The sequence below is a fragment of the Tachyglossus aculeatus genome, chromosome 15 (genome assembly GCF_015852505.1).
Source record: "Tachyglossus aculeatus isolate mTacAcu1 chromosome 15, mTacAcu1.pri, whole genome shotgun sequence".
NCBI classification, from domain to species: domain Eukaryota; kingdom Metazoa; phylum Chordata; class Mammalia; order Monotremata; family Tachyglossidae; genus Tachyglossus; species Tachyglossus aculeatus.
Window position 1 is genome coordinate 15,291,977 of NC_052080.1, and position 27,985 is coordinate 15,319,961.

Sequence of the window (27,985 nt, forward strand, 5' to 3'; positions counted from 1 at the left end):
ATAATTATAAAGGTAATTCTAAATAATGATAATAACGATAATGATGGTGATCATGATAATGATAATAATCACAACAACAACAATTAATAATAATAATAATAATAATGACAATAATAATAATGACAATAATGATGATGATGATGATAATAATAATAATAATGACAATAATAATAATGACAATGATGATGATGATGATGATGATGATGATGATGATGATGATAATAATAATAATAATAATAATAATAATAATAATAATAATAATAATAATAATAATGTCTCCTCTTTCAGTCGTTTCAGGGGTCGCAGAGGAGATTCCCCCCGTCCCGAGATGTGGCTTCTTCTCCCGCTCCTGGGGCTCTGCGCCCTGCTGGGTGAGTCGTGGGATGAACTGGACGCCAGTCGGTATCTATTGGACGCCTCCGGGAGACGGTGGCGTCTCGTCCACTCTCCTCGGGGGGGAGGGGGCAATTTCGGGACGGCCTCCGTTTATCCATTTACCTCCATCGATTCATCTCGCCCAACGACCATTTACTGAGCGCCTCCCGTTTACGGGACACTGTACTGAGCGCTTGGGGGTGATGGACATGTTCCCGGCCCCCAGCCAGTTTAGAGAGGGGGGAGAGACACATCGATATAAATGACTAATAATAAGAATTAGAGTCTAGAGGGGGGAGAGAGACATTGAGATAAATAACTAATCATCATCATCATAATAATTACAGTATTATTCATTCATTCCATTGTATTTATTGAGCGCTTCCTGTGTGCAGAGCACTGTACTAAGCGCTTGGAAAGTACAATTCGGCAACAGAGACGATCCCTACCCAACGACGGGCTCACGGTCTAGAAGGGGGAGACAATTATTCGATAATAATAATAATAATTAATAATAATAATAATAATAATAACGATGGTATTCATTAAGCGCTTACTATGTGCCGAGCACTGTTCTAAGCGCTGGGGGAGCTCCAAGGTAATAACAGTAACAACAATAATAATAAGGATAATAAGGATAATAACGGTATTTGTTAAGCGCTTACTATGTGCTGAGCACTGTTCTAGGCGCTGGGGGAGATGCAAGGTAATAATAATAATAATAATGATAATAATAATAATAATAATAACGATGGTATTCATTAAGCGCTTACTATGTGCCGAGCACTGTTCTAAGCGCTGGGGGAGATACAAGGTAATAATAGTAACAACAATAATAATAAGGATAATAATGATAATAACGGTATTTGTTAAGCGCTTACTATGTGCCGAGCACTGTTCTAAGCGCTGGGGGAGATGCAAGGTAATAATAATAAAATAATAATGATGATAATAATAATGATGGTATTGGTTAAGCGCTTACTATGTGCCAAGCACTGTTCTAAGCGCTGGGGGAGATGCAAGGTAATAATAATAAAAATAATAATGATAATAATAATAATGATGGTATTGGTTACGCGCTTACTATGTGCCGAGCACTGTTCTAAGCGCTGGGGGAGATCCAAGGTAATAATAATAATAATAATAATAATAATAATAATAATAATAATAATGGTATTTGGTTAAGCGCTTACTATATGCCGAGCACTGTTCTAAGCGCTGGGGGGGAATCCAAGGTAATAATAATGATAATAATATTTGTTAAGCGCTTACTGTGTGCCAAGCACTGTTCTAAGCGCTGGGGGGGGATCCAAGGTAATAATAATAATAATAATAATAATATTTGTTAAGCGCTTACTATGTGCCGAGCACTGTTCTAAGCGCTGGGGGGATCCAAGGTAATAATAATAGTATTTGTTAAGCGCTTAGTATGTGCCGAGCACTGTTTTAAGCGATGCGGGGGGATCCAAGGTAATAATAATAATCATAATGATAATAATAGTATTTGTTAAGCGCTTACTATGTGCCGAGCACTGTTCTAAGCGCTGGGGGGATCCAAGATAATAATAATAATAATAATAATAATAATGGTATTTGTTAAGCTCTATGTGCCGAGCACGGTTCTAAGCGCTGGGGGGGATCCAAGATAATAATAATAATAATGATAATGATAATGATAATAATAATAATAATAATAATAATAGTATTTGTTAAGCTCTATGTGCCGAGCACTGTTCTAAGCGCTGGGGGGATCCAAGATAATAATAATAATAATAATAATAATAATAATGATAATAATAATAATGGTATTTGTTAAGCTCTATGTGCCGAGCACGGTTCTAAGCGCTGGGGGGGATCCAAGATAATAATAATAATAATAATAATAATAATAATAATAATAATAATAATAATAATAGTATTTGTTAAGCTCTAACTATGTGCCGAGCACTGTTCTAAGCGCTGGGGGGATCCAAGATAATAATAATAATAATAATAATAATAATAATAATAATAATGATGGTATTTGTTAAGCTCTAACTATGTGCCGAGCACTGTTCTAAGCGCTGGGGGGATCCAAGGTAATAATAATAATAATAATAATAATAATAATAATAATAATAATAATAATAGTATTTGGTTAAGCGCTTACTATATGCCGAGCACTGTTCTAAGCGCTGGGGGGGATCCAAGGTAATAATAATGATAATAATATTTGTTAATAGTACGATTGAACGGATGAATGAACAATAATTACGGCATCTGTTAAGCACTTACTACGTGCTGGGCACTGTACTAAGCGCTGGGGGGGGTCCAAGGTAATAATAATAATAATAATAATAATAATAATAATAATAATAATAATAATAATAACAATATTTGTTAAGCGCTTACTATGTGCCGAGCACTGTTCTAAGCGCTGGGGGAGATCCAAGGTAATAATAATAATAATAATAATAATAATAATAATAATAATAATAATATTTGTTAAGCGCTTACTATGTGCCGAGCACTGTTCTAAGCGCTGGGGGAGATCCAAGGTAATAATAATAGTATTTGTTAAGCGCTTAGTATGTGCCGAGCACTGTTTTAAGCGATGCGGGGGGATCCAAGGTAATAATAATAATGATAATGATAATAATAGTATTTGTTAAGCGCTTACTATGTGCCGAGCACTGTTCTAAGCGCTGGGGGGATCCAAGATGATAATAATAATAATAATAATAATAATAATAATAATAATAATAATAATAACAATAATAATGGTATTTGTTAAGCTCTATGTGCCGAGCACGGTTCTAAGCGCTGGGGGGGATCCAAGATAATAATAATAATAATAATAATAATAATAGTATTTGTTAAGCTCTAACTATGTGCCGAGCACTGTTCTAAGCGCTGGGGGGATCCAAGATAATAATAATAATAATAATAATAATAATGGTATTTGTTAAGCTCTAACTATGTGCCGAGCACTGTTCTAAGCGCTGGGGGGATCCAAGGTAATAATAATAATAATAATAATAATAATAATAATAATGGTATTTGGTTAATGATAATAATATTTGTTAATAATACGATTGAACGGATGAATGAACAATAATTACGGCATCTGTTAAGCACTTACTACGTGCCGGGCACTGTACTAAGCGCTGGGGGGGGGGGTCCAAGGTAATAATAATGGCATTTGTTAAGCGCTTACTATGTGCCAAGCACTGTTCTAAGCGCTGGGGGAGGTGCAAGGTGATGAGGTTGTCCCCCGTGGGGCTCCCGGTCTTCATCCCCATTTTCCAGGTGAGGCAACTGAGGCCCAGAGAAGTGAAGTGACTCGCCCAAAGTCCCACAGCTGACAAGTGGCGGGGCCGGGATTCGAACCCAGGACCTCCGACTCCCTAGCCCGGGCTCTTCCCACCGAGCCGCGCCCGCGTCTCTTCGTAGTAACAATTAAGCGCTTAGTACAGTGCTCTGCACACAGTGAGCGCTCAATAAATACGATTGAACGGATGAATGAACGGTAATTACGGCATCTGTTAAGCACTTACTACGTGCCGGGCACTGTATTAAGCGCCGGGGGGGATGCAGGGTCAACCGGTTGTCCCCCGTGGGGCTCCCCATTTTCCAGAGGAGGAAACCGAGGCCCAGAGAAGGGAAATGACTCATCCAAGGTCCCATGGCGGACGATGGAAAGGGCCCGGGCTTGGGAGTCCGAGGTCCTGGGTTCAAATCCCGCCCCCACCGATCGTCAGCTGTGTGACCTTGGGCAAGTCGCTTAGCTTCTCTGGGCCTCAGTTCCCTCATCTGGAAAATGGGGATGAAGACTGGGAGCCCCACGGGGGACAACCTGATCACCTTGTATCCCACTCAGCGCTTAGAACAGTGCTTGGCACATAGTAAGCGCTTAACAAATACCATTATTATTATTATTATTATTATTATTACCTTGGGTTCATTCATTCATTCATTCATTCATTCAATCGTATTTATTGAGCGCTTATCAATCCCAGTGCTTAGAACAGTGCTCGGCACATAGTAAGCGCTTAACAAATACCATTATTATTATGATTATTATTATCATTACCTTGGATCTCCCCCAGCACTTAGAACAGTACTCGGCACATAGTAAGCGCTTAACAAATACCATCATTATTAATTATTATTATTATTACCTTGGATCTCCCCCAGCGCTTAGAACAGTGCTCGGCACATAGTAAGTGCTTAACAAATACTATTATTACATTATTATTACCTTGATTTCATTCATTCATTCAATCGTATTTATTGAGCGCTTATCACTCCTTAGTGCTTAGAACAGTGCTTGGCACCTAGTAAGCGCTTAACAAATACCATTATTATTATTATTATTATCATTACCTTGGATCAACCCCAGCGCTTAGAACAGTGCTCGGCCCATAGTAAGCGCTTAACAAATACCATCATTATTAATTATTATTATCATTACCTTGGATCTCCCCCAGCGCTTAGAACAGTGCTCGGCACATAGTAAGCGCTTAACAAATACTATTATTACATTATTATTACCTTGATTTCATTCATTCATTCAATCGTATTTATTGAGTGTTTATCAATCCCAGTGCTTAGAACAGGGCTCGGCACCTAGTAAGTGCTTAACAAATACCATTATTATTACGATTATTATCATTACCTTGGATCAACCCCAGCGCTTAGAACAGTGCCCGGCACCTAGTAAGTGCTTAACAAATACCATCATTATTAATTATTATTATTATTACCTTGGATCTCCCCCAGCGTTTAGAACAGTGCTCAGCACATAGTAAGTGCTTAACAAATACTATTATGTTATTATTATTATTACCTTGATTTTATACATTCATTCATTCAATCATATTTATTGAGCGCTTATCAATCCCAGCGCTTAGAACAGTGCTCGGACCACAGTAAGCGCTTTACAAATACCATCATTATTAATTATTATTATTATTGTCACCTTGGATCTTCCCCAGCGCTTAGAACAGTGCTCGGCCCATAGTAAGCGCTTAACAAATACCATCATTATTAATTATTGTTATCATTACCTTGGATCCACCCCAGCGCTTAGTACAGTCCAAGCGCTTAGTCCAGTGCTCTGCACACAGTAAGCGCTCAATAAATACGATTGATTGAATGAATGAATGAACAGTGCTTGGCCCATAATAAGCACTTAACAAATACAATCATTATTAATGGTCGTTATCACTACCTTGGACCTCCCCCAACGCTTAGAGCAGTGCTCGGCACCTAGTAAGTGCTTAACAAATGCCATTATTATTATTATTGTTATTATTATCATCACCCTGGTGCTTAGTACAGTCCAAGCATTTAGTACAGTGCTCTGCACACAGTAAGCGCTCAATAAATACGATTGATTGAATGAATGAATGAACAGTGCTTGGCCCATAATAAGCGCTTAACAAATACCATCATTATTAATTATTGTTATCATTACCTTGGACCTCCCCCAACGCTTAGAACAGTGCTCGGCACCTAGTAAGCGCTTAACAAATGCCATTATTATTATAATAATAATAATTATTATTATTATTATCATCACCCCAGCGCTTAGTACAGTCCAAGCGCTTAGTACAGTGCTCCGCACACAGTAAGCCCTCAATAAATACGATTGAATGAATGAATGAACAGTGCTCGGCCCATAGTAAGCGCTTAACAAATACCATCATTATTAATTATTGTTATCATGACCTTGGATCTCCCCCAGTGCTTAGAACAGTGCTCGGCACCTAGTAAGCACTTAACAAATACCATTATCATTATTATTATTATTATTATTATCATCATCATCACCCCAGCGCTTAGTACAGTCCAAGCGCTTAGTACAGTGCTCCGCACACAGTAAGCGCTCAATAAATACAATTGAATGAATGAATGAATGAATGAATGAACAATGCTCGGCCCATAGTAAACGCTTAACAAATACCATCATTATTAATTATCATTATCATTACCTTGGATCTCCCCCAGCGCTTAGAACAGTGCTCGGCACCTAGTAAGCACTTAACAAATACCATTATTATTATTATTATCATCACCCCAGCGCTTAGTACAGTCCAAGTGCTTAGTACAGTGCTCCGCACACAGTAAGCCCTCAATAAATACGATTGAATGAATGAATGAACAGTGCTCGGCCCATAGTAAGCGCTTAACAAACACCATCATTATTAATTATCATTATCATGACCTTGGATCTCCCCCAGCGCTTAGAACAGTGCTCGGCACCTAGTAAGCGCTTAACAAATACCATTATTATTATTATTATTATTATTATTATTATTATTATTATTATTATCACCCCAGTGCTTAGTACAGTCCAAGCGCTTAGTACAGTGCTCCGCACACAGTAAGCCCTCAATAAATACGATTGAATGAATGAATGAACAGTGCTCGGCCCATAGTAAGCGCTTAACAAATACCATCATTATTAATTATTGTTATCATTACCTTGGACCTCCCTCAGCGTTTAGAACAGTGCTCGGCACCTAGTAAGCACTTAACAAATACCATTATTATTATTATTATTATTATTATTATTATTATTATTATCATCATCATCACCCCAGCGCTTAGTACAGTCCAAGCGCTTAGTACAGTGCTCCGCACACAGTAAGCGCTCAATAAATACGATTGAATGAATGAATGAATGAATGAATGAACAATGCTCGGCCCATAGTAAACGCTTAACAAATACCATCATTATTAATTATCATTATCATTACCTTGGATCTCCCCCAGTGCTTAGAACAGTGCTCGGCACCTAGTAAGCACTTAACAAATACCATTATTATTATTATTATCATCACCCCAGCGCTTAGTACAGTCCAAGTGCTTAGTACAGTGCTCCGCACACAGTAAGCCCTCAATAAATACGATTGAATGAATGAATGAACAGTGCTCGGCCCATAGTAAGCGCTTAACAAACACCATCATTATTAATTATCATTATCATGACCTTGGATCTCCCCCAGCGCTTAGAACAGTGCTCGGCACCTAGTAAGCGCTTAACAAATACCATTATTATTATTATTATTATTATTATTATTATTATTATTATTATTATTATCACCCCAGTGCTTAGTACAGTCCAAGCGCTTGGTACAGTGCTCCGCACACAGTAAGCCCTCAATAAATACGATTGAATGAATGAATGAACAGTGCTCGGCCCATAGTAAGCGCTTAACAAATACCATCATTATTAATTATTGTTATCATGACCTTGGACCTCCCTCAGCGTTTAGAACAGTGCTCGGCACCTAGTAAGCACTTAACAAATACCATTATTATTATTATTATTATTATTATTATCATCATCATCATCACCCCAGCGCTTAGTACAGTCCAAGCGCTTAGTACAGTGCTCCGCACACAGTAAGCGCTCAATAAATACGATTGAATGAATGAATGAATGAATGAACAATGCTCGGCCCATAGTAAACGCTTAACAAATACCATCACTATTAATTATCATTATCATTACCTTGGATCTCCCCCAGCGCTTAGAACAGTGCTCGGCACCTAGTAAGCGCTTAACAAATACCATTATTATTATTATTATCATCACCCCAGCGCTTAGTACAGTCCAAGTGCTTAGTACAGTGCTCCGCACACAGTAAGCCCTCAATAAATACGATTGAATGAATGAATGAACAGTGCTCGGCCCATAGTAAGCGCTTAACAAATACCATCATTATTAATTATCATTATCATGACCTTGGATCTCCCCCAGCGCTTAGAATAGTGCTCGGCACCTAGTAAGCACTTAACAAATACTATTATTATTATTATTATTATTATTATTATCACCACCCCAGTGCTTAGTACAGTCCAAGTGCTTAGTACAGTGCTCCGCACACAGTAAGCCCTCAATAAATACGATTGAATGAATGAATGAACAGTGCTCGGCCCATAGTAAGCGCTTAACAAATACCATCATTATTAATTATCGTTATCATGACCTTGGATCTCCCCCAGCGCTTAGAACAGTGCTCGGCACCTAGTAAGTGCTTAACAAATACCATTATTATTATTATTATTATTATTATCATCACCCCAGCGCTTAGTACAGTCCAAGCGCTTAGTACAGTGCTCTACACACAGTAAGTGCTCAATAAATATGATTGAATGAATGAATGAATGAACAGTGCTCGGCCCATAGTAAGCGCTTAACAAATACCATTATTATTATTCTTATTATTTTGATTATTATTATCATTACCTTGGATTCGAACCCACGACCTTCAGCCCTGCCGCTCAGTACAGCGCTCTCCCTCTTCCTTTCCAGGCCCGTCGGAGGGGACCCCCCAATATTTCCCGCCCCGACCCCCCCACCTGCCCCCTCGCTCGTATCACGGCTGCTTCGGGGACGTCAGGACCATGCAGACCTCCGGGATTGCCTGTGGGGAGGAACATTTGAGCAACTGTGGTGAGTGTACTGAGCGCCCTGCACATCAGGAGCGCTCCCAAAATCCGCCGGAAGGAAGGCATGGAAGGAATGGGAGGAACACGTGGCCGTTCCCTCTCCTTTTCCCGCTTTTTCCAGGCCTCAGGGGCTCGCCCATTGGGAAATTCCCGCATTCGTCCATTCAGTCGTATTTATTGAGCGCTTACCGTGTGCGGAGCACTGGACTAAGCGCTTGGGAAGGACAAGTTGGAAATTCCCCACCCCACACCCATTTTCCATCTCGGTATCCCGACATTCCCATCTGGGCCGCCTCTCCGAACCCTCGTCAGCCAAGAGGCATGGAAGGGGGAGAGAATAATAACCATAATAATAATAATCATAATCATCATAATGATGGTATTTGCTGAGAATAATAATCATAATAATGAGGATGGTGGTGTTTATGAAGCACTTACTATGTGCCGAGCACTGTTAATAAAAAAATAATAATGAGAATGATGGTATTTGTAGAGATTAATAATCATAATAATGAGAATGGTGGTGTTTGGGAAGCGCTTACTATGTGCCGAGCACTGTTACTAAACTAATAATAATGAGAATGATGGTATTTGTGGAGAATAATAATCATGATAATGAGGATGATGGTGTTTGGGAAGCGCTTACTACGTGCCGAGCACTGTTACTAAAATAATAATAATGAGAATGATGGTATTTGTAGAGAGTAATAATCAGAATAATGAGAATGATGGTGTTTGGGAAGCGCTTACTATGTGCCGAGAACTGTTGATAAAATAATGATAATGAGAATGATGGTATTTGTGGAGAATAATAATCATAATAATGAGAATGATGGTGTTTGGGAAGCGCTTAGTGTGCTGAGCATGGTTACTAAAGTAATAATAATGAGAATGATGGTTTTTGTGAAGCGCTTACTATGTGCCGAGCACTGTTACTAAAATAATAATAATAAGAATGATGGTATTTGTGGAGAATAATAATCATAATAATGAGAATGATGGAATTTGTGAAGCACTTACTATGTGTCGAGCACTGTTACTAAAATAATGATAATGAGAATGATGGTATTTGTGGAGAATAATAATCAGAATAATGAGAATGATGGTGTTTGGGAAGCGCTTACTATGCGCCGAGCACTGTTACTAAAGTAATAATAATGAGAATGATGGTATTTGTGGAGAATAACAATCATAATAATGAGGATGATGGTGTTTGGGAAGCGCTTACTATGTGCCGAGCACTGTTAATAAAAAAATGATAATGAGAATGATGGTATTTGTAGAGAGTAATAATCAGAATAATGAGAATGATGGTGTTTGGGAAGCGCTTACTATGTGCCGAGCACTGTTGATAAAATAATAATAATGAGAATGATGGTATTTGTGGAGAATGATAATCATAATAATGAGAATGAAGGTGTTTGGGAAGCGCTTACTATGTGCCGAGCACTGTTACTAAAATAATAATAATGAGAATGATGGGATTTGTGGAGAATGATAATCATAATAATGAGAATGAAGGTGTTTGGGAAGCGCTTACTATGTGCCGAGCACTGTTACTAAAATAATGATAATGAGAATGATGGGATTTGTGGAGAATAATAATCATAATAATGAGAATGAGGGTGTTTGGGAAGCACTTACTATGTGCCGAGCACTGTTACTAAAATAATGATAATGAGAATGATGGTATTTGTGGAGAATAATAATCATAATAATGAGGATGGTGGTGTTTGGGAAGCACTTACTATGTGCCGACCACTGTTAATAAAAAAATAATAATCAGAATGATGGTATTAGAGAATAATAATCAGAATAATGAGAATGATGGTGTTTGGGAAGCGCTTACTATGTGCCGAGCACTGTTGATAAAATAATAATAATGAGAATGATGGTATTTGTGGAGAATAATAATCATAATAATGAGAATGATGGTGTTTGGGAAGCGCTTAGTGTGCCAAGCATGGTTACTAAAGTAATAATAATGAGAATGATGGTGTTTGGGAAGCGCTTACTATGTGCCGAGCACTGTTGATAAAATAATAATAATGAGAATGATGGTACTTGTGGAGAATAATAATCTTAATAATGAGAATGATGGTGTTTGGGAAGCGCTTAGTGTGCCAAGCATGGTTACTAAAGTAATAATAATGAGAATGATGGTGTTTGGGAAGTGCTTACTATGTGCCGAGCACTGTTGATAAAATAATAATAATGAGAATGATGGTACTTGTGGAGAATAATAATCTTAATAATGAGAATGATGGTGTTCGGGAAGCGCTTACTATGTGCCGAGCACTGTTACTAAAAATAATAATAATGAGAATGATGGTATTTGTGGAGAATAATAATCATGATAATGAGGATGATGGTGTTTGGGAAGTGCTTACTATGTGCCGAGCACTGTTACTAAAATAATAATAATGAGAATGATGGTACTTCTTGAGAATAATAATCATAATAATGAGGATGATGGTGTTCGGGAAGCGCTTACTATGTGCTGAGCACTGTTACTAAAATAATGATAATAAGAATGATGGTATTTGTGGAGAATAATAATCATGATAATGAGAATGATGGTGTTTGTGAAGTGCTTACTATGTGCCAACCACTGCTAATAATAATAATAATGGCGTTTATTAAGCCCTTACTATGTGCAAAGCACTGTTCTAAGCACTGGGGAGGTTACAACAGTGCTCTGCAGACAGTAAGCGCTCAATAAATACGATTGAATGGCTTGAATGACTACCAGGTGATCAGGTTGTCCCACGGGGGGCTCCCGGCCTTCACCCCCATTTGATAGAGAGGGAACTGAGGCCCAGAGAAGTGAAGTGACTGGCCCAAAGTCACACAGCGGACAGTGAGCGGAGTCGGAATTTGAACCCATGACCTCTGACTCCCAAGCCCGGGCTCTTTCCACTGAGCCCTCCCTAAATACAACGAGAGCTAGAGACACAATGGTATTTATTGAGCGCTTACCGTGGGCAGAGCACCGTACTGAGCGCTTGGGAAGGGCAAATCGGCAACAGATAGGGACGGTCCATTATTATTATGACCGGAAGCGCTCCTTAAATCCGACTGACTGAAATCCGACTGTGCTCCGCAGGGATTCCCGGCTCGGAGATGTTTGCGGAGCTGGATTTGCCGCCCCTGAGGAAGTACCGGACGGTGATCGAAGAAGTGGGGCGACGGCAGTGCATCGACCCCGCTCTGCTCGCCGCCCTCATTTCCCGGGAGACCCACGTCGGGACCGTTCTCAGGAACGGCTGGGATCACCGGGAGCTCAGGTTCGGCCTCATGCAGGTAATTCCTTTCGGTGAACCCTTCATCCGTCCACTTCGGGGCCGTTCTCAGGAACGGCGGGGATCACCGGGAGCTCGGGTTCGGCCTGCTGCGGGTAATTCCTTTTGGCGAACGCTCCGTCCATCCACGTTAGGGCCGTTCTCAGGAACGGCTGGGATCAGGTTCGGCCTGATGCGGGTAATTCCTTTCGGTGAACGCTCCACCCATCCACGTCGGGGCCGTTCTCGGGAACGGCTGGGAACACCGGGAGCTCCGGTTTGGCCTGATGCTGGTAATGGCGAGCCCTTCATCCATCCACGTCGGGGCCGTTCTCAGGAATGGCTGGGAACACCGGGAGCTCGGGTTCGGCCTGACGCGGGTAGTTCCTTTCGGTGAACGCTCCGTCCATCCGCATCGGGGCCGTTCTCAGGTACGGCTGGGATCACCGGGAGCTCAGGTTTGGCCTGATGTGGGTAATTCCTTCAGTGAACCCTTCATCCATCCACATCAGGGCCGTTCTCAGGAACAGCTGGGATCACCAGGAGCTCAGGTTTGGCCTGATGCTGGTAATTACTTTGGTGAACCTTTCATCCATCCACGTCGGGGCCTTTCTCAGGAACGGCTGGGATCAGGTTCGGCCTGATGTGGGTAATTCCTTTCGGTGAATGCTCCACCCATCCACGTCGGGGCCGTTCTCGGGAATGGCTGGGATCACTGGGAGCTCAGGTTCGGCCTGATGCGGGTAATTCCTTCGGTGAACCCTTCATCCATCCGCGTCGGGGCCGTTCTCAGGAATGGCTGGGAACACTGGGAGCTTGGGTTTGGCCTGATGCGGGTAATTCCTTTCGGTGAATGCTCCATCCATCCGCATCGGGGCCGTTCTCAGGAATGGCTGGGATCACCGGGCGCTCGGGTTTGGCATGATGCGGATAATTCCTTTCAGTGAATGCTCCATCCATCCACGTCAGGGCCGTTCTCAGGAATGGCTGGGAATACCAGGAGCTCGGGTTTGGCCTGATGCGGGTAATTCCTTCGGTGAACCCTTCATCCATCCACGTCGGGGCCTTTCTCAGGAACGGCTGGGATCAGGTTCGGCCTGATGTGGGTCATTCCTTTCGGTGAAAGCTCCACCCATCCACGTCGGGGCCGTTCTCGGGAACGGCTGGGATCACCGGGAGCTCGGGTTCGGCCTGATGCGGGTAATTCCTTCGGTGAACCCTTCATCCATCCACATCGGGGCCGTTCTCAGGAACGGCTGGGATCACCGGGAGCTCGGGTTTGGCCTGATGCGGGTAATTCCTTCGGTGAACCCTCCATCCATCCACGACGGCCACAATCCCCATCGTAACGATGGTGTTTCTGAGGCGCTCACTATGTGCCGAGCGCTGTTCTCAGCACCGGGGGGGATGCAAGGTCGTCGGGTTGTCCCCCCGTGGGGCTCACGGTCTCCATCCCCATTTGACAGATGAGAGAACTGAGGCCCAGAGAATAAAAATAATAATAATGGTATTTGTGGAGCGCTTACTATGTGCTGAGCACTGTTCCATGCACGCTGGAATAGATACGAGGGTTGTCCCCCGGGGGGCTGCCGTCTTCATCCCCATTTTCCAGATGAGGGAACTGAGGCCCAGAGAATAATAATAATAATGGTATTTGTGAAGCATTTACTATGTGCCGAGCACTGCTCTAAGCGCGCTGGAATAGATACGAGGGTCGTCCCACGATGGACTTGCCGTCTTCATCCCCATTTTCCAGATGAGGGAACTGAGGCCCAGAGAATAATAATAATAATAATGGTATTGGTGAGGCGCTTACTACGTGCCAAGCGCTGTTCTAAGCGCACTGGAATAGATACGAGGGTCGTCCCACGATGGACTCGCCGTCTTCACCCCCATTTTCCGGATGAGGGAACTGAGGCCCAGAGAATAATAATAATAATAATGGTATTGGTGAGGCGCTTACTATGTGCCGAGCGCTGTTCTAAGCGCGCCGGAATAGATACGAGGGTCGTCCCACGATGGACTCGCCGTCTTCATCCCCATTTTCCGGATGAGGGAACTGAGGCCCAGAGAATAATAATAATAATAATAATAATGGTATTGGTGAGGCGCTTACTATGTGCCGAGCGCTGTTCTAAGCGCGCCGGAATAGATACGAGGGTCGTCCCACGATGGACTCGCCGTCTTCACCCCCATTTTCCGGATGAGGGAACTGAGGCCCAGAGAATAATAATAATAATAATGGTATTGGTGAGGCGCTTACTATGTGCCAAGCGCTGTTCTAAGCGCGCTGGAATAGATACGAGAGTCATCCCACGATGGACTCGCCGTCTTCATCCCCATTTTCTGGATGAGGGAACTGAGGCCCAGAGAATAATAATAATAATAATAATAATAATAATGGTATTGGTGAGGCGCTTACTATGTGCCGAGCGCTGTTCTAAGCGCGCTGGAATAGATACGAGGGTCGTCCCACAATGGACTCACCATCTTCATCCCCATTTTCTGGATGAGGGAACTGAGGCCCAGAGAATAATAATAATAATGGTATTGGTGAGGTGCTTACTATGTGCCGAGCGCTGTTCTAAGCGCGCCGGAATAGATACGAGGGTTGTCCCACAAGGACTTGCCGTCTTCACCCCCATTTTCCAGATGAGGGAACTGAGGCCCAGAGAATAATAATAATAGTAATGATGGTATTGGTGAGGCGCTTACTATGTGCCGAGCACTGCTCTAAGCACGCTGGAATAGATACGAGGGTCATCCCACGATGGACTCGCCGTCTTCACCCCCATTTTCCAGATGAGGGAACTGAGGCCCAGAGAATAATAATAATAATAATGGTATTGGTGAGGCGCTTACTATGTGCCGAGCGCTGTTCTAAGCGCGCTGGAATAGATACGAGGGTCGTCCCACGATGGACTTGCCGTCTTCATCCCCATTTTCCGGATGAGGGAACTGAGGCCCAGAGAATAATAATAATGGTATTGGTGAGGCGCTTACTATGTGCCGAGCGCTGTTCTAAGCGCGCTGGAATAGATACTAGGGTCGTCCCACGATGGACTCACCATCTTCATCCCCATTTTCCAGATGAGGGAACTGAGGCCCAGAGAATAATAATAATAATGGTATTGGTGAGGCGCTTACTATGTGCCGAGCGCTGTTCTAAGCGCGCTGGAATAGATACGAGGGTCGTCCCACAGTGGACTCACCATCTTCATCCCCATTTTCTGGATGAGGGAACTGAGGCCCAGAGAATAATAATAATAATAATGGTATTGGTGAGGCGCTTACTATGTGCCGAGCGCTGTTCTAAGCGCGCCGGAATAGTTACGAGGGTTGTCCCACAATGGACTTGCCGTCTTCACCCCCATTTTCCAGATGAGGGAACTGAGGCCCAGAGAATAATAATAATAATAATGGTATTGGTGAGGCGCTTACTATGTGCCGAGCGCTGTTCTAAGCGCGCTGGAATAGATACTAGGGTCGTCCCACGATGGACTCGCCGTCTTCATCCCCATTTTCCAGATGAGGGAACTGAGGCCCAGAGAATAATAATAATAATAATGATGGTATTGGTGAGGCGCTTACTATGTGCCGAGCACTGCTCTAAGCGCGCTGGAATAGATACGAGGGTCATCCCACGATGGACTCGCCGTCTTCACCCCCATTTTCCAGATGAGGGAACTGAGGCCCAGAGAATAATAATAATAATAATGGTATTGGTGAGGCGCTTACTATGTGCCGAGTGCTGTTCTAAGTGTGCTGGAATGGATATGAGGGTCGTCCCACGATGGACTCACCATCTTCATCCCCATTTTCCGGATGAGGTCACTGAGGCCCAGAAAATAATAATAATAATAATAATAATAATAATAATAATAATAATGGTATTTGTGAAGCGCTTACTATGTGCCGAGCACTGTTCTAAGCACACTGGGGGAGATACAGGGTCGTCAGGTTGTCCCCCGTGGGGCTCACGGTCTTCATCCCCATTTGACAGATGAGGGAACCGAGGCCCAGAGAAGAAGAAGAATAATGATGGTGGTGTTTGTGAGGCGCTTACTATGTGCCAGGCGCTGTTCTAAGCGCGCTGGAATAGATACAAGGTCATCAGGTCTTCATCCCCATTTTCCAGATGAGGTCTCTGAGGCCCGGAGAATAATAATAATAATGGTATTGGTGAAGCGCTTACTATGTGCCAGGCGCTGTTCTAAGCGCGCTGGAATAGATACAAGGTCATCAGGTCTTCATCCCCATTTTCCAGATGAGGTCTCTGAGGCCCGGAGAATAATAATAATAATGATGATGGTATTGGTGAAGCACTTAGTATGTGCCGAGCACTGTTCTAAGCGCCGGGGGAGATGCAAGGTGATGAGGTTGTCCCCCGGGGGGCTCCCAGTCTTCATCCCCATTTGACAGATGAGGGAACTGAGGCCCAGAGAAGTGAAGTGACTTGCCCAAAGTCACCCAGCTGAGAAATGGCAGAGTCGGGATTAGAACCCACGACCTCCGACTCCCAAGCCCGGGCTCTTCCCACTGAGCCACGCTGCTTCACTGTGTGACTTTGGGTGGGTCACTTGACTTCTCTGGGCCTCAGTTCCCTCCTCTGGAAAATGGGGATGAGGTGTGAGCCCACTGTTGGGTAGGGACTGTCTCTATATGTTGCCAACTTGTACTTCCCAAGCGCTCAGTACAGTGCTCTGCACACAGGAAGCGCTCAATAAATACAACTGATTGACTGGGAGCCCCACCTGATCACCCTGTATCCCCCCAGTGCTTAGAACAGTGCTTGGCACATAGTAAGCGCTTAACGAACACGCCGAGAAGCAGCGCGGCTCAGCGGCAAGATCCCCGGCTTGGGAGTCCGAGGTCGTGGGTTCTAATCCTGACTCCACCACTTTCGTTCATTCTGTCGTATTTATTGAGCGCTGACCGTGTGGACTGTACTGAGCGCTTGGGAAGGACAAGTCGGCAACCTGGAGAGACGGTCCCTACCCGACAATGGGCTCACTTGTCAGCTGTGTGACCTTGGGCGAGTCGCTTCACTTCTCTGGGCCTCAGTCCCCTCATCTGCAAAGCGGGGATGAAGACCGGGGGCCAACCTGACGACCTTGTATCCCCCCCAGCGCTTAGAACAGTGCTCGGCACATAGTAAGCGCTTAACAAATACCACCACCATCATCATTATTATTATTAAATATTATTATTAATCATTAATATCATTATTAATATTAAATAATAATGATGTATAATATAGTAGGATATATAATAATATGACATGATAAGTACATTATAATAAGACAATGATAATATCGGTGCATAATAATTGTATGCCATGATACAGCACAATACATAATAATTATAATTAATTATGATTGCATTATTATAATGTAATTATCAGGTCATATATTATCATCATATGCTCTACTATATCATAAACCACCATATGATCATTTTATAATAATTATATGATATCATCATAATAATATATAATATATGAGATATATAATACAATACAACATGCTGTAGTATAATAATATATCATAGATATAATCAGAATTATTATATAATTATACTATTGTAATGCGATTGTTGTATCATATATAATGATCATATAGCCTATACTGTGTATTATTATTATATATTTATTTCATAATAATCATATTTTGTTAGTATGTTTGGTTTTGTTCTCCGTCTCCCCCTTTTAGACTGTGAGCCCACTGTTGGGTAGGGACCGTCTCTATATGTTGCCAACTTGTACTTCCCAAGCGCTTAGCACAGTGCTCTGCACATAGTAAGCGCTCAATAAATACGATTGATGATGATATATTTATTTCATAATAATCATATTTTGTTAGTATGTTTGGTTTTGTTCTCTGTCTCCCCCTTTTAGACTGTGAGCCCACTGTCGGGTAGGGACCGTCTCTAGCTGTTGCCAACTTGTACTTCCCAAGCGCTTAGTACAGTGCTCTGCACACAGCAAGCGCTCAATAAATGCGATTGATGATGATAACACATACTATCATTATAACGAATAATATGACATAATATATAATACAATACGATTCAGTCTAATGATACATTCTAGATATAATAATCATAATTGTTATAATTCCATTAATAGAATTACTATATCTGCTAGACCGTGAGCCCACTGTCGGGTAGGGACCGTCTCTAGATGTTGCCAACTTGGACTTCCCAAGCGCTTAGTACAGTGCTCTGCACATAGTAAGCGCTCAATAAATACGATTGATGATGATAACACATGCTATTATTATAACGAATAATAGGACATAATATATAATACAGTACGATTCAATCTAATGATACATTCTAGATATAATAATCATAATTGCTATAATCCCATTAATAGAATTACTATATCTGCTAGACCGTGAGCCCACTGTCGGGTGGGGACCGTCTCTAGATGTTGCCAATTTGTACTTCCCAAGCGCTTAGTACAGTGCTCTGCACATAGTAAGCACTCAATAAATACGATTGATGATGATAACACATACTATTATTATAACGAATAATAGGACATAATATATAATACAATACGATTCAATCTAATGATACATTCTAGATATAATCATCATAATTGTTATAATTCCATTAATAGAATTACAATATCTGCTAGACTGTGAGCCCACTGTCGGGTGGGGACCGTCTCTAGATGTTGCCAACTTGGACTTCCCAAGCGCTTAGTACAGTGCTCTGCACATAGTAAGCGCTCCATAAATACGACTGATGATGATAACACATACTATTATTATAACGAATAATAGGACATAATATATAATACAATACGATTCAATCTAATGATACATTCTAGATATAATCATCATAATTGCTATAATCCCATTGAGCCCACTGTCGGGTGGGGACCGTCTCTAGATGTTGCCAACTTGGACTTCCCAAGCGCTTAGTACAGTGCTCTGCACACAGTAAGCGCTCCATAAATACGATTGATGATGTTGATGATGATGACCGGCTCTAGATGTTGCCAACTTGGACTTCCAGCGCTCCGCGCACAGGAAGCGCTCAATAAATGCGATTGATTGATTGATTGATGGATCGAATTATGAGATATTTTACTGTGTTTCTAGATTATTTTTAGATGTAATTATTATTCCTAATATCCTCCTCCTCCTCGCCAACCAACCCCTGTGGTCTGGATTTCCTTAGCTGGATAAAATCTATCAGCCCGTGGGCGGTTGGGAAAGCGGAGACCCAGGCCTCCGGGATCCTCAGCGACAAAATCAAGGAAATTCAGAGAGGATTTCCGCTCTGGAACGACGCTCAGCATCTGAAAGGTAGTTATATATATATACGTTATATATATGTTCTATTCTATTCTATTTATTTATCTATTTATTTTATTTTATTTATTTTATTTTGTTAGTATGTTTGGTTTTGTTCTCTGTCTCCCCCTTTTAGACTGTGAGCCCACTGTTGGGAAGGGACTGTCTCTAGATGTTGCCAATTTGTACTTCCCAAGCGCTTAGTACAGTGCTCTGCACATAGTAAGCGCTCAATAAATACGATTGATGATGATATATTTATTTCATAATAATCATATTTGTTAGTATGTTTGGTTTTGTTCCCTGTCTCCCCCTTTTAGACTGTGAGCCCACTGTTGGGTAGGGACTGTCGCTATATGTTGCCAATTTGTACTTCCCAAGCGCTTAGTACAGTGCTCTGCACATAGTAAGCGCTCAACAAATACGATTGATGATGATGATGATGATGCAGAGCACTGTACTAACAGTCTTTTAGACTGTGAGCCCACTGTTGTGTAGGGACTGTCTCTATATGTTGCCAGTTTGTACTTCCCAAGCGCTTAGTACAGTGCTCTGCACATAGTAAGCGCTCAATAAATACGATTGATGATGATGATGATGAACAATAATGATTTTATTTGTTAAGCGCTTACTATGTGCCAAGCACTGTTCTAAGCGCTGGGGAGGTTACGAGGTGATCGGGTTGTCCCACGGGGGGCTCACGGTCTTCATCCCCATTTTCCAGATGAGGCCACTGAGGCCTACAGATAACAATAATGATGATATTTGTTAAGCGCTTACTATGTGCAAAGCACTGTTCTAAGCGCTGGGGAGGTGACAAGGTGATCAGGTTGTCCCACGGGGGGCTCACGGACTTCATCCCCATTTTACAGATGAGGGAACTGAGGCCCAGAGAATAATAATTATAATGATGGTATGCATTAAGCGCTTACTATGTGCAAAGCACTGTTCTAAGCGCTGGGGAGGTTACGAGGTGATCCGGTTGTCCCACGGGGGGCTCACGGTCTTCATCCCCATTTTCCAGATGAGGCCACTGAGGTCTAGAGAATAACAATAATGATGATATTTGTTAAGCGCTTACTATGTGCAAAGCGCTGTTCTAAGCGTTGGGGAGGTGACAAGGTGATCGGGTTGTCCCACGGGGGGATCACGGTCTTCATCCCCATTTTCCAGATGAGGCCACTGAGGCCTACAGAATAACAATAATGATGATATTTGTTAAGCGCTTACTATGTGCCAAGCGCTGTTCTAAGCGTTGGGGAGGTGACAAGGTGATCGGGTTGTCCCACGGGGGGATCACGGTCTTCATCCCCATTTTCCAGATGAGGCCACTGAGGCCTACAGAATAATAATAATGATATTTGTTAAGCGCTTACTATGTGCCAAGCACTGTTCTAAGCGCTGGGGAGGTGACAAGGTGATCAGGTTGTCCCACGGGGGGCTCACCGTCTTCATCCCCATTTGACAGATGAGGGAACTGAGGCCCAGAGAAGTGAAGTGACTCGCCCAAAGTCACCCAGCTGACAGTTGGCGGAGCCGGGCTTCGAACCCGTGACCTCTGACTCCAGAGCCCGGGCTCTTTCCACTGAGAGCCCCGCTGCTTCGGTGACTTGCCCAAGGTCACACAGCTGACCGGTGGCGGAGGCGGGATTAGAACCCACGACCTCGGACTCCCAAGCCCGGGCTCTTCCCCCCGAGCCGGGCCGCTCCCCTGGCCCGTCAGCCGTCGTGGATGCGGTCCTCTCCCCGGCGCTCGGCACGGCGGCCCCGCGCCCGGTAGGCGCCCAATAAGTAGGCCCGACTTCTAACCGGAGTGTCATTCCAGGGGGACTCCTGGCTTACCGGTCGGGGATCGACGCCGTCGGGAGCCCCAAGGACGTGGACGTCGACTATCCCAACGACATCCTGGCGCGCACCCAGTTTTACAAGAAGCACGGCTTCCGGGGGCCGGGGTGGGGGCAACTGTCTGGACGCCCCGGGGTAGGCCGCGATCCGGCCCGGATCTTCCCAATAAAAACCCGGGAGAACCCCGGAAAACCCAACGCCGGTGGCCCCGCCGTCCGTCCACTCCGGTCTAGGCCGTCCGCCGGGACCCTGTTCCCCCGGCCGTCGGTGGATAGGGATCTGTTGCCCAGTCGGCCTTTCCCGGCGCTCAGTACAGCGCTCTGCACGCAGTAGGCGCTCGATAAGTAAGACTGCTTGAATGGATGAGACTAGAAGGGGCCCCAGAACTGGGCCTGGAGGGGCTCCAGTGGGGAATGTGTCCGTTCTGTTGTTCCAGAATACCCTCTGAGGCGCTTAGTACAGTGCCCTGCGCCTGGTAAGCGCTCAATAAGTAAGATTGCATGAATGAGTGAATGTGAAGGGAACCCGGAACCGAGCCTGGAGGGGCTCCAGCGGGGAATGTGTCCGTTCTGTTGTTCCAGAATACCCTCTGAGGCGCTTAGTACAGTACCCTGCGCTGGTAAGCGCTCAATAAGTAAGACTGCACGAATGAATGAATGAGAAGGGAACCCGGAACCGAGCCTGGAGGGGCTCCAGCGGGGAATGTGTCCGTTCTGTTGTTCCAGAATACCCTCTGAGGCGCTTAGTACAGTGCCCTGCGCCTGGTAAGCGCTCAATAAGTAAGATTGCATGAATGAGTGAATGTGAAGGGAACCCGGAACCGAGCCTGGAGGGGCTCCAGCGGGGAATGTGTCCGTTCTGTTGTTCCAGAATACCCTCTGGGGCGCTTAGTACAGTGCCCTGCGCTGGTAAGCGCTCAATAAGTAAGACTGCACGAATGAATGAATGAGAAGGGAACCCGGAACCGAGCCTGGAGGGGCTCCAGTGGGGAATGTGTCCGTTCTGTTGTTCCAGAATACCCTCTGAGGCGCTTAGTACAGTACCCTGCGCCTGGTAAGCGCTCAATAAGTAAGACTGCATGAATGAGTGAATGTGAAGGGAACCCGGAACCGAGCCTGGAGGGGCTCCAGCGGGGAATGTGTCCGTTCTGTTGTTCCAGAATACCCTCTGAGGCGCTTAGTACAGTGCCCTGCGCCCGGTAAGCGCTCAATAAGTAAGATTGCATGAATGAGTGAATGTGAAGGGAACCCGGAACCGAGCCTGGAGGGGCTCCAGCGGGGAATGTGTCCGTTCTGTTGTTCTAGAATGCCCTCTGAGGCGCTTAGTACAGTGCCCTGCGCTCGGTAAGCGCCCAATAAATAAGATTGCATGAATGAGTGAATGAGAAGGGAACCCAGAACCGAGCCTGGAGGGGCTCCAGCTGGCAGTGTGTCCGTTCTGTTGTTCCAGAATATGCTCTGAGGCGCTTAGTACAGTGCCCTGTGCACTGGTAAGCGCTCAGTAAGTAAGAGTGCATGAATGAATGAGAAGGAAACTCAGAACGGAGCCTGGAGGGGCTCCAGCGGGGAATGTGTCCGTTCTATTGTTCCAGAATACCCTCTGAGGCGCTTAGTACAGTGCCCTGCACGCGGTAAGTGCTCAATAAGCAAGATTGCATGAATGAATGAGACTAGAAGGGGCCCCAGAACTGGGCCTGGAGGGACTCCAGCGGGGAATGTGTCCGTTCTATTGTTCTAGAGTACTCTCTGAGGCGCTTAGTACAGTGCCCTGCACAAGGTAAATGCTCAATAAGTAAGATTGCAGGAATGAATGAATGAGACTAGAAGGGAACCCAGATCTGAGCCTGGAGAGGTTCCAACAGGGAATGTGTCTGTTCTATTGTTCTAGAGTACTCTCTGAGGCGCTTAGTACAGTGCCCCGTGTGTGGCAAGTGCTCAATAAATAAGATTGCATGAATGAATGAATGAGAAGGGACCCCAGAAGCGAGCCTGGAGGGGCTCCAGCAGGGGATTTGTCCATTCTATTGCTCCAGAATACCCTCTGAGGCGCTTAGTACAGTGCCCTGCGTGCGGTAAGTGCTCAATAAGTAAGATTGCATGAATGAATGAGACTAGAAGGGGCCCCGGAACGGAGCCCGGAGGGGCTTCAGAGGGGAATGTGTCCGTTCTGTTGTTCCAGAATGCGCTCTGGGGTGCTTAGTACAGTGCCCCGCGCACAGTAAGAGCTCAATAAGTAAGATTGCATGAATGAATGAATTATTAGAAGGGAACCCAGAATGGAGCCTGGAGGGGCTCCAGCAGGGACTGTGTCCGTTCTCTTGTTCCAGAATGCCCTCTGAGGCGCTTAGTACAGTGCCCTGCATGCGGTAAGCGCTCAGTAAGTAAGATTGTGTGAATGAATGAATGAATGAATGAGACTAGAAGGGAACCCAGAACTGAGCCTGGAGGGCCTCCAGCAGGGAGTGTGTTGGCTATATAGTTCTAGAATACCCTCTGAGGTGCTTAGTACAGTGCCCTGCACGTGGTAAGCGCTCAATAAGTAAGATTGCATGAATGAATGAATGAGAAGGGAACCCAGAAGGGAGCCTGGAGGGGCTCCAGTGGGGAACGTGTCCGTTCTGTTGTTCCAGAATGCCCTCTGGGGCGCTTAGTACAGTGCCCTGTGCTCGGTAAGTGCCCAATAAATAAGATTGCATGAATGAGTGAATGAGAAGGGAACCCGGAACCGAGCCTGGAGGGGCTCCAGCGGGGAATGTGTCCGTTCTGTTGTTCCAGAATACGCTCTGAGGCGCTCAGTACAGTGCCCTGTGCACTGGTAAGCGCTCAGTAAGTGAGATTGCATGAAGGAGACTAGAAGGGGCCCCAGAACTGAGCCTGGAGGGCCTCCAGCAGGGAATGTGTCCGCTCTGTTGTTCCAGAAGACCTGCGGAGGCACTTAGTACAGTGCCCTGCCCGTGGTAAGCGCTCAATAAGTAAGATTGCATGAATGAATGAATGAATGAATGAGAAGGGAACCCAGAACGGAGCCTGGAGGGCCTCTGGCAAGGGAATGTGTCCACTCTATCGTTCCAGAATACCCGCTGAGGCGTTTAGTACAGTGCCCTGCACGCGGTAAGTGCTCAATAAGTAAGATTGCATGAATGAATGAATGAATGAATGAATGAATGAATGGGAAGGAAACCCAGAACGGAGCCTGGAGGGGCTCCAGCGGGGAATGTGGCCATTCTGTTGTCCTAGAATACCCTCTGAGGTGCTTAGTACAGTGCCCTGCGCACGGTAAGCGCTCAATAAGTGAGATTGCATGCATGAATGAGATTGGAAGGGGCTCCAGAACTGAGCCTGGAGGGGCTCCACCAGGGAATGTGTCCGTTCTGTTGTTCCAGAATACCCTCTGAGGCGCTTAGTACAGTGCCCTGCACACGGTAAGCGCTCAATAAGTGAGATTGCATGCATGAATGAGATTAGAAGGGGCTCCAGAACTGAGCCTGGAGGGGCTCCACCAGGGAATGTGTCCGTTCTGTTGTTCCAGAATACCCTCTGAGGCGCTTAGTACAGTGCCCTGCACACGGTAAGAGTGCTCAATAAGTAAGATTGCGTGAATGAATGAGAAGGGAACCCGGAACGGAGCCTGGAGGGCCTCCGGCAAGGGAATGTGTCCATTCTGTTGTTCCAGAATACCGAGGTGTTTAGTACAGTGCCCTGCATGCAGTAAGCGCTCAATAAATGATTGCATGAATGAATGAATGAATGTGAAGGGAACCAGAGCTGAGCCTGGAAGGGCTCCAGCAGGGAATGTGTCCATTCTGTTGTCCTAGAGTACCCTCTGAGGCGCTTAGTACAGTGCCCTGCGCACGGTAAGCGCTCAATAAGTGAGATTGCATGAATGAATGAGACTAGAAGGGGCCCCAGAACTGGGCCTTGAGGGCCTCCGGCAAGGGAATGAGGGAATGTGTCTGTTCTGTTGTTCCAGAATACCCTCTGAGGCGCATAGTACAGTGCCCTGCCCGCGGTAAGCGCTCAATAAGTAAGATTGCATGAATGAATGAATGAATGAGAAGGGAACCCAGAATGGAGCCTGGAGGGGCTCCAGCGGGGAATGTGTCCGTTCTGTTGTTCTAGAGTACCCTCTGAGGCGCTTAGCACAGTGCCCTGCACACGGTAAGTGCTCAATAAGTGAGATTGCATGAATGAATGAATGAGAAGGGAACCCGGAACCGAGGGGCTCCAGTGGAGAATGTGTCCATTCTGTTGTTCCAGAATACCCTCTGAGGCGCTTAGTACAGTGCCCTGCGCATGGTAAGCGCTCAATAAGTGAGATTGCGTGAATGAATGAGCCTGGAAGGGGCCCCAGAACTGAGCCTGGAGGGGCTCCAGCGGGGAATGCGTCCGTTCTGTTGTGCTAGTACACTCTGAGGCGCTTAGTACAGTGCCCTGCGCTCAGTAAGTGCTCAATAAACGATCGCATGAATGAATGAGACCGGAAGGGATCCCAGAACTGAGCCTGGAGGGGCTCCAGCGGGGAATGTGTCCATTCCCTTGTTCCAGAATACACTCTGAGGCGCTTACTACAGTGCCCTGCACATGGTAAGCGCTCAGTAAGTAAGAATGAATGAATGAATGAATGAATGAGACTAGAAGGGAACCCAGAACTGAGCCTGGAGGGCCTCCGGCAGGGAATGTGTCCATTCTGTTGTTCCAGAATGCCCTCTGAGGCGTTTAGTACAGTGCCCTGTGTGTGGTAAGTGCTCAATAAATGATTGCATGCATGAATGAATGAATGAATGAATGTGAAGGGAACCCAGAAGGGAGCCTGGAGGGGCTCCAGCGGGGAATGTGTCCGCTCTGTTGTCCTAGAATACCCTCTGAGGCGCTTAGTACAGTGCCCTGCGCACGGTAAGCGCTCAGTAAGTGAGATCGCATGAAGGAGACTAGAAGGGGCCCCAGAACTGAGCCTGGAGGGCCTCCGGCAGGGAATGTGTCCGCTCTGTTGTTCCAGAAGACCCGCGGAGGCACTTAGTACAGTGCCCTGCCCGCGGTAAGCGCTCAATAAGTAAGATTGCATGAATGAATGAATGAGATGGGAACCCAGAACCGAGCCTGGAGGGGCTCCAGCGGGGAATGTGTTCGTTCTGTTGTTCTAGAATGCCCTCTGAGGCGTTTAGTACAGTGCCCTGCACACGGTAAGTGCTCAATAAGTAAGATTGCATGAATGAATGAATGAATGAGAAGGGAACCCAGAACCGAGGGGCTCCAGCGGAGAATGTGTCTGTTCTGTTGTCCTAGAATACCCTCTGAGGCGCTTAGTACAGTGCCCTGAGCACGGTAAGCGCTCAATAAGTGAGATTGCATGAATGAATGAGACTAGAAGGGGCCCCAGAACTGAGACTTGAGGGCCTCCAGCAGGGAATGTGTCCATTCTGTTGTTCTAGAATACCCTCTGAGGCGCTTAGTACAGTGCCCTGCGCGTGGTAAGAGCTCAATGAGTAAGATTGCATGAATGAATGAATGAGAAGGGAACCCGGAACCGAGGGGCTCCAGCGGGGAATGTGTCCATTCTGTTGTTCTAGAATACCGTCTGAGGCGCTTAGTACAGTGCCCTGCACGCGGTAAGCGCTCAAGAAGTAAGATTGCATGAATGAATGAATGAATGAGAAGGGAACCCAGAACCGAGGGGCTCCAGCGGGGAATGTGTCCATTCTGTTGTTCCAGAATACTCTCTGAGGCGCTTAGTACAGTGCCCTGTGCACGGTAAGCGCTCAATAAGTGAGATTGCATGAATGAATGAGACTAGAAGGGGCCCCAGAACTGAGACTTGAGGGCCTCCAGCAGGGAATGTGTCCGCTCTGTTGTTCTAGAATACCCTCTGAGGTGCTTAGTACAGTGTCCTGCGCACGGTAAGAGCTCAATAAGTAAGATTGCATGAATGAATGAATGAGAAGGGAACCCAGAACCGACCCTGGAGGGGCTCCACCGGGGAATGTGTCCGTTCTGTTGTTCTAGAATGCCCTATGAGGCGCTTAGTACAGTGCCCTGCACACGGTAAGTGCTCAATAAGTAAGATCGCATGAATGAATGAGAAGGGAACCCAGAACCGAGGGGCTCCAGCAGAGAATGTGTCCATTCTGTTGTTCCAGAATACCCTCTGAGGCGCTTAGTATAGTGCCCTGTGCATGGTAAGCGCTCAATAAGTAAGATTGCGTGAATGAATGGGCCTGGAAGGGGCCCCAGAACTGAGCCTGGAGGGGCTCCAGCGGGGAATGCGTCCGTTCTGTTGTGCTAGTACACTCTGAGGCGCTTAGTACAGTGCCCTGCGCTCAGTAAGTGCTCAATAAATGATTGCATGAATGAATGAGACTAGAAGGGATCCCAGAGCTGAGCCCGGAGGGGCTCCAGCGGGGAATGTGTCCGTTCTGTTGTTCCAGAATGCCCTCGGAGGCGCTTAGTACAGTGCCCCGCGCACGGTAAGCGCTCAATAAATAGGACCAAAGGCCCGAGGGGCTGGGGGCAGTCGCCCTCTCCGGGGGGCTCCTCGGAGGAGCAGCTCTGCTTTGGCCTCGGCGCGCCCGGCTCTGTGCTGGACGCTTTTCGAGCCCCCGGCCGAAGAAGAGGAGGATCCCGGAGAGGCCGCGCGGCCCCGGGGGTCTGGGTTCGAATCCCGCCTCTGCTGCGCGAGACCTTGGCCGGGTCATTGGCGCCCCCGGGCCTCACCACCCTCGTCAGTTGGACGAGGGGTTAA

At 45.5% G+C, this 27,985-nt stretch overlaps 1 protein-coding gene across 1 annotated transcript; it reads left to right on the plus strand.

Moving 5' to 3' along the window:
- Positions 1–297: 297 nt before the first annotated feature.
- LOC119937587 (lysozyme g-like protein 2) lies at positions 298–27,985 on the plus strand. Its single transcript, XM_038757139.1, is given in 7 exon segments — positions 298–371; positions 8,681–8,821; positions 11,924–12,120; positions 19,290–19,333; positions 19,335–19,417; positions 21,231–21,517; positions 27,785–27,985. Coding segments are annotated over 7 exon segments (996 nt in total). The 5' UTR covers positions 298–328.